A 17,500-nucleotide genomic window follows, 5' to 3' on the forward strand; every position below is an offset into this window, starting at 1 on the left:
GATGAAGAAAAATGTGATTTTATAACAATATTCTAATAATGCGAATTCCCCAATTTAAGGTTTTTTTGAGCTGGAAGGCCAACGTATATAAAAAGAAAAAAAATAATGGTTGGAATAGTTAAAAAACTGGGCCATGAATCTACAATCCATGACAGTTTAACAGTATTGATGGAATTATGGAAATAAATCAACTTTTTCATGGTATTCTAATAAAAAGGCCTGGAGCTGTACACACACACACAGAGACGCATAGCACATGTGCACGTGCACACACACACACACACACACATGCTCTTCACACGCCGCTTGTACGAACGATCACATACACACACACACACACCACATACACAAGCTCTTAAAATGTTAAGTCCAGAGAGATTCCTTGGTGAGGTACAGACACTCACACACACACACACACACACACACACACACACACACACACACACACACACACACACATACACTATCACCTATCACACACCCCTGACATTGGCAGAGATCCCATCCCCCTCAGTGGTGTGAAACCCCAGTACACACACACACACACACACACACACACACACACACACACACACACAGACACACAGATTTTCGAATGACCTCTACTGTGTACGGTATATTTATTTCTCTGTAATCTTTTTGTGTAATTTTTTGCGTCAGGCACACACACGCAGAGTTTCAAGTGTCATTTCTGCGTTGTGATCAAAACAGGGTTTCTATAGCTTTCTGGTGCCTGCAAGATCCATATGCAGCCTTGTGTTTTTCACACTCTCTCTCTCTCTGTCTCTCTCTCTCTCTCTCTCTCTCTCTCTCTCTCTCTCTCTCTCGTATTCTCTCTCTCTCTCTCTCTCTCTCTCTCTCTCTGTCTCTGTCTCTGTCTCTCTCTCTCTCTCTCTCTCTCTCTCTCTCTCTCTCTCTCTCTCGTATTCTCTCTCTCTCTCTCTCTCTCTCTCTCTCTCTCTCTCTCTCTCTCTCTCTCTCTCTCTCTCTCTCTCTCTCTCCGCCTCCTCCTCCATTCTTTCTGCTGTGCCTCCATCTGTCTCTAAGTTACATCACGGAAAAATAACGAGTCTGCTCTTCAGTGCAGCATTCCACTAACCACACACACACACACACACACACACACACACACACACACACACACACACACACACACACACACACACACACACACACACGTGTGTGTGTAAATGCCCGATTGTATAATGTGAAAACAATTACTCTCACTCTCATCCACCTACACTCTAACCGTAGTGGCCAAATCTGACAGATTGACAGATTTCAATACCCCCACCACAATACCCTTACCACAACACCCCCACCACAATACCCTTACCACAACACCCCCACCACAATACCCTCACCACCCTCACGTTTTTTAGATCTGCCATCATCGTTACTCAAATGTTAGTGCCGATTAGACGACATGCTCACAAATGGACTTTCCTCTGACGCACGCTCTCCCTTTTCTGTGTGCGTGTGTCTCTGTGTCTCTGTGTGTGTGTGTGTGTGTGTGTGTGTGTGTGTGTGTGTTTCTCTATGTGTGTCTCTTTTCCGATCCCAACCTCTAGGTGCACAAGAAGGACAAGAAGTACAAGTGCATGGTGTGCAAGAAGATCTTCATGCTGGCGGCGTCGGTGGGCATCCGGCACGGCTCGCGCCGCTACGGCGTGTGTGTGGACTGCGCCGACTCCCACCAGGCCTCCCAGGAGGCCATGCAGGAGCTGGAGCAGCAGCTGGCGCGCGGCGAAGGCGACCCCGACGACGACTTCGACATGATGCAAGACCCCGACGACGACATGATGGCCGACGGGGATGAGAACGAGCCTGAGAATGACCCCGAGAACGAGCCGGGCGACCATGACGACGGCGACCAAGACGACCAACAGTGGGAGGCCGAAGGAGAGAACATGGCCGCCGCCGCCGATTAGAAGATGGCCGCCGCCGATATTGCAACATGGCCACCAACGATTAGAAGATGGCCACCGCCACCGATATTGCAACATAGGCGACGATATTACAACATGGACGCCGACGATTAGAAGATGGCCACCGACCTCCGAGCGACCTTCGCTATTTCCTGTCATCCTTTAGCTGAGTAACGACTTTTTTTTATGTCATTGCCGTACCGTGATGATGTAAAAATACAGAGTATACACACTCACACAGTCAAAACACAAACACACACACACCAAGCAAAGCAAAAGATTTGAGACGTAACAAAACAAAAAAATGTTTGTAAGTTAAAGAAAAAAAGCGTATAAACAAAGATTTATATATGAAAAAAAACTACTAATAGCTGGGAAACAATCAACTACTCCAAAGTGCTATCCAAACTTCAAGGTTGCTATTGTACTTCTGAGACAAAGATGAAAAAAACGTTTAACAAGAAACCGATAAACCTAAAGCTTTTGGTAGTGAGGGACTCTAAGATGTACAGATCATTTAAACGAGTGGAACACGGGCCGTAGAGGCCCACGAGAGAAAGAAAGAGAGAAAGAGAGAAGATCTCTTTGAAAATCAGGTGTTTTTGTTCTTGTTCCTGGTGATGCTATATACTTTTTGTTTCATAGCGGTTGACAGTGTACAGCGTTTTAAGTTCCGATAGGCCAATCATCTTAAAAGAGTAAATGTTAATTATTTAATTTATGAAGAGAAAAAAGTTTTTATGGTCTTACAGAATAATTATGTAATTTTTTTCTTTGTGGTTTTGTGTCTGCTGTCTGAAGTTCCGTTTTTTCTTGTTTTGTTTTTGTTTTTTGTTTGTTTTTGACTTTTCGTCAAAATCTGAACGTCTGTCGCTTTAATATATATATAGAGAGAGTGAAAGCGTAAAAGAACGAAAGACCGAGAGATTGCAAAAAAAATCCGAGTGTGCAAGAAAGAGAGATTACGTGAGAACTATGGATCTATTGCCAACAGGAAGATTGTATATTTTCTCTTTGGTTGGAGGCATTCAGCTGTCCCGAAAGAAAAAAAAAATCCAGATTATTTTATATTCCTTTTTATTAATATTAATATTATTATTATTCTTATGATTCTAATGATTCTGCTTGTCGATGTTTTTTTCCCCCCTACACACGTCTTGGAACCAAACCTCTGTTTTGTGACTAAAGTCGCACAGCCATATTTATGCGTTAAATTATGTAGGCTGTGCCATTGTGCCAAACAGACCGCACACCAAGGCAGTGTAGGACACACATGTATACACACACACACACGAAACTACTGAACCATGCTGAGAGAAAGAGAGAGAGGGAGAGAGAAAGAAGTATAAAGCGAAAGAATAAGGCTAGAGAGAAATAGACAAAAAAAACATTTTATATATTAAAAAAGAGTAATGTTTAAGAAAAGACTAAAGATTTTAAGGGGAATTACTATTGCTAGCTTTATATGTCTCACTGCGACACGGTAACACTTTATAGAGCATTTTGACATTCACTTAAAGCTTGAATTTTTTGCCAAATGGCCGAGGCATTTGGTGCTGTAATGCTAATCTTGAGATACTGGACCTACAAGCTGTATATGATGATGTTAATAATCAAAACAGCCCAGAGCGCGGCCAAATGCACTGGCCAATGGTGTCGCCACTCCAAGTCCTGGTTCCGGATACGGCTTCGGTTCCGGAATTCAGGTCTGGGTTCCGGTTCTAGAATCCAGGCCGGACTTGGCTGATGCATGGCCCGGTGCTGGCCTGCGCTCGGGGCCAAGCCTCTTCTGACTCAGATATATGCTAACCTGCTCTTTCTGTAACACTGTTGTGCTTTTTGGACCCTATCAGGTATGCTTATACGCCATCCTATGTTCTGTTCTTGTCTTTATTTAATTGTAGTCACACACATACACACACACACACACACACACAGACACACACACACACACACAATCTCATGAATACGGATGCAAACGCCGCTCCTATGCTCGTCCAGCCCCCATCTGTAAATGTGAGCGATGCTGGTGACTTTAAGACTCCAGGTCCCCTACTAGTGTCGTTTATAGTGGTACAAAATGTAGAAGTATGAAGGGCCTCACTTTGGGGGCTGCGGGGGCCAAATTTGCAGGATGCACAATCAATCGAGCAATCACTCAACCAATCAAACGACTCAATCAATCAACCAATCAATCAATCAGGGCGGAGGAAGTTGTTTTATTGCTTCATGTGTTTTCGTTCCAAAAAAAGAAGAAGAAGAAACTCCCAAATTCCATTTTTGCTTTGTTTTATTTTTTTTTTATTTTGTTATTGATTTGATTTTTGTTTTGGTTGTATGTGGGGTGCGTACATTTACAATCAGTCTATTTAATTTCATTCGACGATGGCCATGTTTATTTGTTTGCTTGTTTGTTTGTTTGTTTGTGTTGAAGAGGCGGGTCTGCTGGGTGGCTGTGCTGGGTACAGCTTGATAATGGGTCTGAGACGCACTTACCTACCCGGCCGGCCGACCCCTGTTTCCCAAAGCAGGTCTGGATGGAAATAAAACTCAAAATAGCCCTCTCCCCCTCCTCTTCTCTTCTCTTCTCTTTTATTCCCTTTTTTCGTCTTTCTCTTCTGTTCTTCTCGTCTTTTTCTTATTTTCTCGTCTTCTCTTCGCTTCGATTCTCTTCTCCTCTTTTCTCCTTCTCCATTCTCTTCTTTGCTCTAAGTTTCTTGAATTCCCTTTCCAAAAACGATTCCATGCAGACCCTTTTTATTTTATTTCTATTTGCTCGTTCGTTTGTCTGTTTGTTTTTCAGACATTTCATTTATTATTTAATATTATTATATATTGACTCCAAAAATGCAATCAAGACTGTTAATTTTTTTGTTTGTCCTCTACCAAAATTGTTGTTTAATAATTATTGTTGAAATAATGTATAAGAAAACCAGGTTTGAAAGACTATTTAGTGTAGCTCCTTTTGCTTGTGTATGTAATTGTCAGATTTTTAAATGTTTTATTCAAAGAAAGAAAAAAATCATTCACTTTACCCTAGATGCATATATTGTTTTATTTGTCCTTTCTATAACGTCTATAACGTTTTTATTTTTATTTCATGAAGCACATATTTTATAAAGCTCTCTGGTGTGTGGGGTTCAGCCAAGAAGCGGCCCTCCTCCTCTGTGTCTATGCACAGCAAGACCACTGCAGTCTAACTCTATGTTGGCAGTGAAGTGACCACAGCGTGTGTGTGTGTGTGTGTGTGTGTGTGTGTGTGTGTATTCGTGCGTGTGTGTATGCGTGCATGCGTGCATGCGTGTGCGTGCGTGTGTGTGTGTGTGTGTGTGTGTGTGTGTGTGAGAACAAGAGACACTAGTGTAGTGTAAGTGGTGAAGCTGCGTTTACTGTATGCGTCTCTTGACTGCATGAAAAGAAACGACTGCAGCACGTTTCTCTGTACGCAGTTGAGGCCACTGCAGTGCGTTTCTCTCTTTCTCTAGAGATGTACGATCACAGCAGTGTGTCTGTCTCAGTAGCACCATGGATCTGCGTGCGTGCGCGTCTGTATGCAGTGTGTGTGTGTGTGTGTGTGTGTGTGTGTGTGTGTGTGTGTCTGCAGTGTGTGTGTGTGTGTGTGTGTGTGTGTGTGTGTGTGTGTGTGTGTGTCTGCAGTGTGTGTGTCACTGTGTACACATGTGGAGAGGGTCAGCTGTCTTGTCTGTAGATGCAGTGGATCTACTGAAGTGATGCAGAAATGTCCTATGACTTTTCCCTTTACTCCAAATGAACGTGTATTTTAAAACAAAGCTGTATAGAAGACTCATCTTGTGTGTCATGATGATGATTATCGTTATTTACCCGAGGAATCACTGTGGGAGGTATGAGTATCAAATATATATAAATATATATATGTGAAAGTATATGAGAGAGGTATATATATAAATATATATATTTAAGTAGATGGAAATGGCTGAAGCCCTGAGCTGTTTGTCGTTTTCTCTTCCGCATCCCTCCTTCCTTCCATCCTTCCATCTTTTCATTCATGTATCCGTTTGCGCACATAACGTTCACACTCACGCCATCCTTCCTTCTCATTCGTTTGTTAGGGTTTTTGTTTTCCTGTTTTATTTTTCTACCACTTGAAACTTCTTTGTTTTTTTATTTGTATATCCGACAAAATGCAGGTATCTCAGCACTCTACACTTGATGCTGTAAACGGACAAAAAAAAAGAAAACAAACGGACTTTTACGATAAAAAAAAACAAACAGCAAATGCAAAAACTAGAGTACACTACAAATGAAGGGTTTTTTTCCAGCTGTATTTTTTACGCTGTTTTAAAGATGTATTTTTCAGAAACTCTCTAACAGTGATGCAATGTGGGGATTTCTCCTGCACGGAGGTCCTTGCGCCAAACAGCAAAGTCAGGTTACTCTTTTTACGTTTTCAGAACTTTTCAGAAATGAATAAATATTAAGATAAATACATTCTCCTTTTTTCTGTTTTCAAATTGTACTACTGTTCCTCTATCATTTTGAAATAAAAACTTTGATATTGCTCAAGAATACAACTGGCTCTGTGGTTACTGCCCCCACTGTGTGTGTCTGTGTGTGTGTGTGTGTGTCTGTCTGTGTGTCTAGCGGATGTGGTCCATGTGCCCTGAATTCAAGGCGGAAAGACATTTTTGTTGTTTAAAAAAAAAAAAAACAGACTCACTTTATGTTTTCCCTTGGTCATTCCCGCCTTTACAGTACAAGTACTTCTAGATTGCTCAAAACAAACCTGCTACATTGGTGGCATTTTGATTATTCTAAGATTTTTAATGTTTTTTCTTCAATCGTTGTGTTCTTCTGAAAAGTCTGTCTGAAAAGACAATATTTCAGGTGATCCCCTTTAAAATGTTTTTGTATGTGTAACACTGCTGTATGTGCATGCATGTGTATGTGCACTCTATATTGGGAGCAGGGCTGCCCCCTTCTGCTAGCTACTGTTACTACACTTCCCTGACTGTAATTTACCTGCTGCACCCCAATGACTTGCATATGATACTCCTGCCAAACCAGTCTTGCTTTTCTGCCTTCACCATTTCAACCACACACAAACACACATATCTGCTCGTGAACACACAAAAGGCATGCATGCACGCACACACAAAACCTCAACATAAGCAACGGAATTAACAACAGGAGGCACATTGATTTTATTTAATCATTTTATGACACTGAATACAAATCTGTCTTTTGCTCTAATATGGGTTTGACTGGATGGCACACTACGTTACAATGTTTTGTCCAAAGTGCCGCACGATACGATCTCCTGTAGCAATGTGAAGTGAAACCAAGTGTTTGGATTTTGGCCCATTTTTAGAGTTAACACATTTATTAGCACACCCAGCCAAGAATGAACCTTGTCTGCCTCGATAGTTTCACCAAGCTGGGCCATCAGATTGTAGTTGATGTATTCATACCAATGAGTGGTATACAGGGCCGTTGACGGCTTCGAGGAGGCCTAGGAACAGTACAATGTAAGGAGAAACAGTAACAGTAGAAACAGTATAATGTCATCATGAGGACCCAACTCTGCAACCCCTATTTAGGGGGGCCCTGCCCCTGTAGGTGACCCATGTGGACACACACCACACCACCATCACCACCACCACCGCCACCACCTCCGCCACACACACACACACACACACACACACACACACACACACACACACACACACACACACACACACACACACACACCACACACCACCACCATCACCACCACTTCCCCAGGACACACACACACACACACACACACACACACACACACACACACACACACACACACACACACACACACACACACACACACACACACACACACCACCACCATCACCACCACTTCCCCAGGACACACACACACACACACACACACACACACACACACACACACACACACACACACACACACACACACACACACACACACACACATGCAGTTTATGAGCGGATAGGAGAGAGTATTGATGACTGAGGAATATCTGTTCCATGTTTAGGCACCAGGTGGCGACAGTGTATCGTGTGCTTCATTTAGTCTGGAATGTGAAACCCATTTCAGTCCAGGGGCCACTCCCACATACAATTTGATCTTAAGCGGGCCGGATCAGTAAAGTACGTAATTGCGAAATTTTGCACATTTCTGTTTTAAATCGGAATAGCATCGCTAGCAATCATCTCAAGGTGTATGACAGCAGGTATATGAGCATTGGCTGTAAAACAAGCAATAACATTGTTCCAAAGTACTGAAAATCTCAAGTATCTCATTCACCTGCAGCAAATTTGTATTGATTAAAGGCTGCATCTGTTCATACTGTTTATACGTATACAGATTCTGTATTTTTAAATGTGGATATGATTTCATCTGTTTATGTGTAAATAAAAACTCCATTGTAACAGATGCGTTTTAGCCTCCCAAATGGGATATTTTTAAAGCCGGATTTTTGACTGTTCAGTGTAAACGGAAAGCTAAAACCAACACGTTTTCAAAAAGATCCATATATGTGTAAACAGTTTCTCAGTATTTCTACACCAGGACATCAAATATATGCACCTCCATATATTTTGTAGTATATGTGATTGGCAAGTCTATGTCCGTCCATATTTCCAGTGATGCAGAAAATGTTGAATTCAAGTCATATGACTATAGGCCAGTGGTTGTCCCAACCTTTTTTAGCCTTTTTGACCCCGTTTTGATATCCCAAATGTCTAGGGAACCCCATGCACACTTTTGTCCTGACAAAAAAAAAGCCTTAAAGCGATGGTTCGGAGTAGAATCACCCTAATGCCATTTGAACCGTGACACCCATCCACCTTTACACCCGAAGTGTTTTCTGCCGCAGGCTTACATCAACAGAGTTGCCGTGTTATTCGATGTTTATTCCGGTTAGCTTGACTCAAGCGCATATGGATACTGGGCACCGTCTCCAAACTTTCCCCACAAAAATAACATGTCATGACACCAAACTTCTGCAGTAGCACAAATATGGTCTGTACTCACGAAACGAAGCATTTGGAAGTTTGGAAATAGTCCAGGAGTTTATTATCATCAACACAAGCCGAATAGCTTCTCTGCTGCTAAAGCTGCGCCAACGTTACTTCCGTCATCTAAGACAAGCATGTAAGAGTCCTCAACGAAGCTCATAATGTGCACAATGAAAAGTGAATTCAGCATCAGTATTGATAACGAAAATCCTTGTCTAATTGATAGTAGGTAAGATTTGAAATATCTTTTAAGTATTGCCTTGAAAATATAACCCTTAATCACAATTCAGTGAAAACTTTTTTAACACTCTCGTCTGGAAGTTTGTTGAAGACTTTTACGGGCTTGTCTCATATGACGGAAGTAACGTTGGCACAGCTTTAGCAGCAGAGAAGCTATTCAGCTTGTGTTGATAATACTAAACTCCTGGACTATTTCCAAACTTCCAAATGCTTCGTTTCGTGAGTACAGACCATATTTGTGCTACTGCAGAAGTTTGGTGTAATGACATGTTATTTTTGTGGGGAAAGTTTGGAGACGGTGCCCAGTATCCATATGCGCTTGAGTCAAGCTAACCGGAATAAACATCGAATAACACGGCAACTCTGTTGATGTAAGTCTGCGGCAGAAAACACTTCGGGTGTAAAGGTGGATGGGTGTCACGGTTCAAATGGCATTAGGGTGATTCTACTCCGAACCATCGCTTTAATTGAACTAACTTGAAGGGTAATAAATCTGTAGACATTTATGAAAATCCAAGACTGTATGCTGTGTTTCCATGAGACTTGTTAGTTATTATGCTATATTAATTAGTAATATTTATCTTTGGTCAGACATAGGCATTTCAGGCGACCCCATTTGAGTTCCAGATGACCCCACATGGGGTCCTGACCCCAAGGTTGAAAACCACTGTTATAGGCTTATATTAACGGCGTGTGTAGGCCAACTGCAATTGCAAAAATATGAGTTTGACATCCCTAATCCCTACGACGCTTGTTTTTTTTTTTCAATTGTGAGCGAGAGGGTCCTTTTCTATGTTGAATGGAGAGATCAATATACGCGTTATGTAAAGTGTACTTTTAATTGGTGACGATGGCTCACAGTAAAGGAGTGTTAAACTTCTCTCTCTCTCTCTCTCTCTCTCTCTCTCTCTCTCTCTCTCTCTCTCTCTCTCTCTCTCTCTCATGATTTAGAACAGGATGAAGAACAGGTTGACTTGACCTGGTTTCTTACTACTGTAAAGTATGTTGTTGTTGTACCCCCTAATGGCGGACGAATGTCTATTCCATCTTTGGCCACCAGAGAGCAGCAGTGTCTCCTTTTTCATGAGGCTGCGTCACAGTACTTTTACATCATTTCTGCCACTGCCAAGAGCTTGTTAAAGTCATCCTGACAGATTTACCTTCCGTATGAGCCTCAGCCAGACACATCTCCTTCAGTCTAATAAGGTGGGTTACTCCAGTGTGTGTGTTTGTGTGTGTGTTTGTGTGTGTGTGCGAATGTGTGCGTGTGCATATGTGCGTGTGCACGTGTGTGAACGTGTGTGTGTGTGTGTGCGTGTGTGCAGGCGTGTGCGTGTGCGTGTGCATGCATGCTTGCCTGTGTGTGTGTGTGTGTGCGTGTGTGCGTGCGCGCTCGTGTGTGTATCTCATATAAAAATACCAATATAATGTATCTAACCTCATCCAATATTATCAAATGGCATCAAATTGAATCTTAAACTTCAGGAGGAGTGCAGCATCTCAGTATGTCAGTGAGTGGTGTTTGAGTGATGCTCTGAGCCTGAGCATGTGAAGTTTCAGTGTGTGACTGTTGGGTGGTGTGTGTGTGTGTGTGTGTGTGTGTGTGCGCGCGCGCATGTGTGTGTACTCTAAGTTTGCATACCTTCATGTGTGTGTGAATTGCATGTGTGTGTGCATGTGTGTCTGTGATTATGTGTGTTGTAGTGATTATTGAATTACAGGGACAAGAAGATAAGATGAAATATGTGTGTGATGGCTCTGTCTGCATTTACTCAGCCAGCCAGTGCCGTCGTCTGTCTGTCTGACTGTGTGTGTGTGTGTGTCCTGAGGGACTGGCCTGTGGCCTACAGCGCAAAGATTAATCACAAACCAACATCAGAGAAGAGAGACACAAGAATAAGAAACACACACACACACACACACACACACACACACAAGAAACAAACACTATTTTTTTCTTTTCATTTCTTTTCACGATTCTCTCTCTCTCTCTTTCTCTTTCTCTCTCTCTCTCTCTCTCTCTCTCTCTCTCTCTCTCTCACACACACACACACACACACACGCACACGACGCACACAAGAAAGAGACACAAACACACTCATCGTTTCTTTTCATGACTCGTTTTTTTATATTAGAAAAATAACTAACACATGTTAGGTTTGCAAGTCCCAGACCCACAGCTCTGATTTGAACATTTCAACACACACACGCACACACACACACACACACACACACACACACACACACACACACACACACACACACACACACACACACACACACACACACACACAGGGTAGGTGCAGGCACATGCTGTATATATATACAAATGCATAGGTTTTTAGTGTCACAGCTACACTGTACCAACAGACACTATTGTACAGTTGTTTACAGTCACACGCTGATAGTCTGATTGGAGACAAAACACAAACAAAAACAGCAAAACAAAAACAAACAAAGACATAAATACAAAAACACAGGATGTCAATGTTTAACAGAGACCAAAAAGAGATTGTCTGTAGAAGAAATACACACCCCCCCCCCATATCCTGCCTCTAGTTTTTCAGATGATGCAGTGTGTACAGACACACGCACACATGCACACACACAGGCAAACACACTCTCTCAATCACCGGTGAGATACCGAGGTACTGTGTGGTCATGTAATTGTGATGAAGAGTGGATCAATGGTGTGTGTGTGTGTGTGTGTGTGTGTGTGTGTGTGTGTGTGTGTGTGTGTGTGTGTGTGTGTGTGTGTGTGTGTGTGTGTGTGTGTGTGTGCGCGTGTGCGTGCGCGCGCGCGCGCCCCCTCCTCCACTCCCTGTACTCTTCCTTCTCCTGTACTCCCAGCTGGCATCTGACCTCACAGTTAATTACTCTCTCTCACACACAAACACACACACACACTGACTCATCCACCCAGAAACTTCAGTCGCCCCCCTCATTTTGACATGCCCCCTTCTCCTCACCCCCCCCCCCCCACACACACACACACACACACAACATCCTTCCCTCTGCATTTGAACCCCCCCATCCCTCTCTTCACCACCCCCCTGCCCCAAAAGCCCAATCCCACCCCCCCTCGGCCCTCGCCCCCTCCAACTCATGCCCCTCACTAGTCCATGTGCTGCTCAGACAAACACAATGGGGTCACAGTCATAAGCTGGTGCAGGCCTAACCATCTGGGACCAGAAGACAGAACCACCCTGACCACCACACACACACACACACACACACACACACACACACACACACACACACACACACACACACACACACACATACACACACACACACACACCCCACCCACTAACTCCACTGTCTCCTACCATGCCCACTTCAGAGGAGAAAGCTGGAGCTGGGGTGGGGTGGGGTCTTTGTGGGGGGTGGGGGGTTGTCTTCAGAGGGAAGGGGAAGGCGTTCTAAGATTATAGAGCCGTGGATCCACACATGTCTCATTATGTAATGGGTAGGCTAGGGGCTGCTTTGATTGTGTGTGTGTGTGTGTGTGTGTGTGTGTGTGTGTGTGTGTGTGTGTGTGTGTGTGTGTGTGTGTGTGTGTGTGTGTGTGTGTGTGTGTGTGTGTGTGTGTAACAGAAGAGAGGACTGTAGCAAAAAAAGAGACAAAAACGCTGAAGAAAACAGCCTATGGCTTAATATAGAAAATAAGAGTATTTCAGGAGTTCAGTCTCTCATGATCGGAAACGAACGCACTCTACAAACACGACTGAAAAACATTTAGCAATTGTAAATTCACTGGCTAGAACTTTTTGTCCTTTTATGCGACCTTTGCATCGGCATGAGAGACGTGAGAGTTCGTTTTCGACTGGTCCACGCACTCTAACGAACAGGGGTTTTCAGGGGGGTCAAAGTTCAAAGTGGAGAGTTCAGAAGGCTCCAATCTCCATGGTCCAGGGCCGGTAGGGCTTGGCCAGGCTGGCGGCGGTCACCGCTGCCATGGAGGAGGAGGAGGAGGAGGAGGATGGGGAGGAAGGAGACAGGGAGCGGGGAGCCAGGAGAGGGAAAGCACCCAGGGGGAAGGGGAACGCGGACAGCCCAGACAGGGAGCTCAGGAGTGGGGGAGGCAGCTTGGACGACGCAGCCTCTCCTCCTCTACTGCTGCTGCCTCCACTAACGGCGGTGGAGCTGGAAGTGTGATGGGAGGTGGTGGGTGATGCCCTGGTCAGGCTGGGGGGCAGAGCGGCACTCGCGGGCACACGGAGGGGTCCGGAGTGGGGTGCATCGGGGTGGGCGGCACTGCTGCTCAGCCTGCTGGGAACTGACGGCTCAGAGGAGGAGGAAGAGGAGGAAGACGGGGAAGAGGAAGATGGAGAGCTGCTGGGTGTCACACGTGACGATGACGATGACAAAGATGATGATGATGACACAGCTGGTGATCCTGATGACGAAGCTGAGGATGAGGATGATGATGATGATGATAACGAAGGTGGGCTTCCAGTTCTCCGAGTTGTAGCTGCTGCCGCTGCTGCTGCTGCTGCCACCACCACGCTAGGAGCCTGCGGCAGGAGCAGGTGTGGGGGTGCCAGGTGGGTGTGTGGAGGAGGTGGAGGAGGGGCAGGCGCCCCGAACGCGGAGCCCCAGCCCAGGTGGTGCGGATGGGGATGGGCGTGGGGATGGGCATGGGGGTGGTGCGGCGGCGGGTGGTGAGCCAGGCCGGCGTGGACCTCGCGCTGCAGGGCGTAGCTGTTGAGGTGGGACACCAGGCGGATGCGGAGAGGGTCGGCGCTGTCCAGGCCCTCGATGATGCTCAGGTAGCGGGCCGTCTCGGCCAGGCACTCGCGGAAGCCCAGGCCGCGGTAGTCCATCGCCAGGGCGTGGGCGTCGAAAAAGCCTGTGGAGTGGAGAGGGGGGTGTGGATGGATGGAGAGAGGAGAGAAAAGGATTTTTTAGAAAAGTGCAGTGTGTGTGTACAGCTTTGAGGCTTAGAGTAAAAATTAGATTCAAAAAATGAATCCATTGGTTATCTTGTAAAAATAAGATGTGTATTGTACACCGCTTTGGATGGTACTCAAAAAATGCTTTGTACACTGTACAGACGTGTATGAAGTTGAAGAAGAGCTTACTTATATACACAGTAAATTCTGCAGTGCTCATTTAACACTTAGAGAGTTCATTTGAGTCCATTTTGACTTAAATGAACTCTGTAAGTGTTGAATTAACACCACAACATTTACTGTGTAGCAACTACACCATTACAAGTACAAGTACAACACCAGTGCCTGCCCCATAATGTTTTATTTAACTGCATTTGCATCAAGATTGTCTTTACCTTTGCCACCTGCCGCATGAAGCATCTTGAGGTGGTCCACCGTCATCTGCAGAATCTCAGCCTTCTCCAGCTTGGCAGAACCCTTCGAGGCACGAAATCAACACATTACAATTAAGTTTTTACAAACGACTAGTTTATGTATTAAAAACAATATTGCATGTCTTCTCACGTGACATAATCCGTGTGCGTAAAATGGTGCGTAATAGTTTGGGGTGCGATGATCGCGCTTCCCGAATTCTCACCTGTTTTTCGAAAGCAGTTGGCACCAGTCTTCTCAGTTCCGTCAGACTGTTATTTATACGGTCACGGCGGCGTTTCTCGATAATCTGTGAGGAAATGGCAGCGCTATTGTTAGTAACAGAGGCAGAAAGACAATCACACTAACTGAAATGTACATGTCTTTTCCACACTCGAACACAATACCGTAATGCTTAAATAAGGTTGGGATTTTGACTTACCCCACGCCGACGCTTTCTCGCCTGCACCTGAGTGGTAGTGGAGGGCGAGACTGATCCCAGTGGTGAGCTGAGACTGCTGGAAAGTTACACGGCAGGTTAGCAATGCGCATTAATTAAGGAACTCTTGAAATACAACAAAGCGGCTTGCACTTGTGTAATGCATGGTCAAATAATACAAAATATTTAGAATGTGATAAACAATGTAGTTTAGTTGATGGATTGATAGTTTCTGTAAACTGCATGATTGTATGACCTTACAAAAAGTTTATAAACTTTAGGAAAATGGGCAATTATTCTCCTTAGACTTGCAATAAAGGTCTCAACTTACCCATTCTCGTCGCCGCTCTCCTTCTCAACCTCAATTTCATCTAGCTCGCTGTCAGAGGAGCTAAAGTCTTGATTTCGCTTCATGTTGTCCGTAGTGTGTGTCTCGAGAGAGTGAGTAGTCCTTGTGCTCGCGACTCTTGTCCGTGCAACTGTCAGGTGCGCTCGCAGGCTTTCCGTTTAAAGCACTCAGCTTTCCCACGGTGTCGTTTCAACTGCGACAGAAGCCAATAAGGGCGGGGTTTCGAGCCAAGGCAGCCAATACCTGAACAGTGTCGGGTTTGAGTGACAGCACAGTTGCTAACGAACCGACCGTAGACACGCCCCGCTCCTTTGAATATCGGTGACAAAGGGCCTATGGACAGTCCGTCCGTGACTGTCACGCTCCTCCTTCCCTCGCGTTCCGCCCGCACCGGGGCCGTCTGGGCCGGCCGCGAGGAGTGGCTGGCCGGCTGTCAGCACGCGCTGGCCGTGGGAAAGTTTCTTAGAGCAGCACCGATAGCCAATCCGGGGCGACGGCCGTCTCCGGCGCTGGAATGAATGGGGCAATTGGTCAGGGCGACGGGCGGTCTGCGAGCGAGCGTGTGAACCTGTAATCTAATACGAACTCATCCGAAGCAGCGCAGTGCAGAGGAGGAAGCCGGTCTAATCTTACCCCGCCGAGAAGAATGGACATGCGCCGAGAAGACACAACGGTGGGGAGCGGTGCGCCCAAACAAAAGCGCTCATGTCATGAAGGCAGCCGCGCGTCCTATCTATGTCCAAACATCACGGGCAACGCCTGCAAGGGGAACATGCAGCGCGAGTAGTTCTAACTTGACAGCCCCCTACACACACACACACACACACACACGCACACACACACACACACACACACACACACACACACACACACACACACACACACACACACACACACACACACACACCAGTGCCTTAGGGGAAAGGCACAGGTAAGAAATTCAGTTGGTCTGAATAACACTATCCTTGATGTTTTACATTAGCCCTACTATTATTCTATTATAAACGTTTGACATTCACTTTCTCAGTTCTCTAAGTGTCAGACATAAATGACCAACATCTGTTCTGAAACTATAAAGATCAGAGTCACATACACACGGTTTCAGGACTTGGTCAAAAGTCAATAACGCATCCCGTGCAGACAGGGCATATAAACAGACATGTAGATAAACAGACAAACAATTAAATAAGAGATCTCATGGATGTCATGCGGGTATGTCGGTAAGCATGGCTAGACTTACATGCGTGAGTCTTATACAGGGACAGATTACTACACGGGCCTACTGGGCCCTGGCCCTGGGGCCCCAAGAGTCAAGGAGGCCCTCTGAAGCTCTAGCCTCTATATTTGCATTCTCGTATTGCATTAAAATCACACTTTCAACAAGTATTTCAAATTCTGTCAGGGGACAACCTCCCAAACCCCCCAACAACATAGACCATCGCACCTGGCCTAAAATTCTTAATCGTTTCGTAAACTAGCAACACACCCTCTGAGGGGGGGGCATTCTTGTTGTCTGGCAGAGGGGCCAAAGGAATCCTAATTCGTCCCTGGGGTAAGGAGTGGATGGGACATGATTTACAGGAAGGTCGTCTCACAGTCATGTCTGGCTCAGAAATTGATTTGAATGGTACTTAGGGATGGTTTTAGGAGTCTGCTGAAAAGAGGTAAACATCGTCACAACCTGCTAAAAACTGAGATAAAGTCATTCTAAAAGTCTGTTTTTATTCTGATGAGGTAAGCTCCATGTTCGACATGTTTGTGTATTCACGTGTTATCTTTGGTGAAATGGTTTAAATACCCTTTTGGAAAGTGAAAGGTCAGTTTATTTTGCAGTTCATTATCCAATCTTAATTTGGCAGTGATCAGAACACCCCAGATTGAAAATGATGCTGCTTTTCATGAGTTTCATGCCGTTTCATCAATTAAGAATTATCGTGATCTCTTCTTGTTACTTTGTAACAAGATCAAATATGGTAGCAATTGGTGTGGCACACTATATTTATCTTATCTTATCTTATCTTATCTTATCTTATCTTATCTTATCTTAGCTTATCGTTATGTTATGTTATGTTATGTTATGTTATGTTATGTTATGTTATGTTATGTTATGTTATGTTATGTTATGTTATGCTATGTTATGTTATGCTATGTTATTGTGAGAAGGAGAATTCTTCCACCTTCTCACTAGGCTACACTGGCAAGCCAGCTCCTAAAATGTTTTTAATAT

General features: G+C 44.7%; 2 protein-coding genes across 2 annotated transcripts in view; one reads left to right on the forward strand and one right to left on the reverse strand.

Annotated features, from left to right (window-relative positions):
• zbtb10 (zinc finger and BTB domain containing 10) overlaps window positions 1–5,542 on the forward strand; it is a 26,262-nt gene extending 20,720 nt beyond the window's left edge. The window contains exon 5 of the mRNA XM_063185400.1: window positions 1,572–5,542. Coding sequence (XP_063041470.1) covers window positions 1,572–1,931 — 360 coding nt within the window. The 3' untranslated portion in view covers window positions 1,932–5,542. The remainder of the gene's footprint in view (window positions 1–1,571) is intronic.
• Window positions 5,543–12,555: 7,013 nt separating this feature from the next.
• hey1 (hes-related family bHLH transcription factor with YRPW motif 1) lies at window positions 12,556–15,416 on the reverse strand. Its single transcript, XM_063184762.1, has 5 exons — window positions 15,256–15,416; window positions 14,928–15,003; window positions 14,712–14,795; window positions 14,470–14,551; window positions 12,556–14,031 (listed from the first exon to the last, which is right to left on the reverse strand). The coding sequence occupies exons 1-5, from the start codon at window positions 15,336–15,338 to the stop codon at window positions 13,067–13,069; spliced, it is 1,290 nt and encodes a 429-aa protein (XP_063040832.1). The 5' UTR covers window positions 15,339–15,416; the 3' UTR covers window positions 12,556–13,066.
• Between the last annotated feature and the right edge of the window lie 2,084 nt (window positions 15,417–17,500).

Source organism: Engraulis encrasicolus, chromosome 20, assembly GCF_034702125.1.
Source record: "Engraulis encrasicolus isolate BLACKSEA-1 chromosome 20, IST_EnEncr_1.0, whole genome shotgun sequence".
Taxonomy (NCBI): domain Eukaryota; kingdom Metazoa; phylum Chordata; class Actinopteri; order Clupeiformes; family Engraulidae; genus Engraulis; species Engraulis encrasicolus.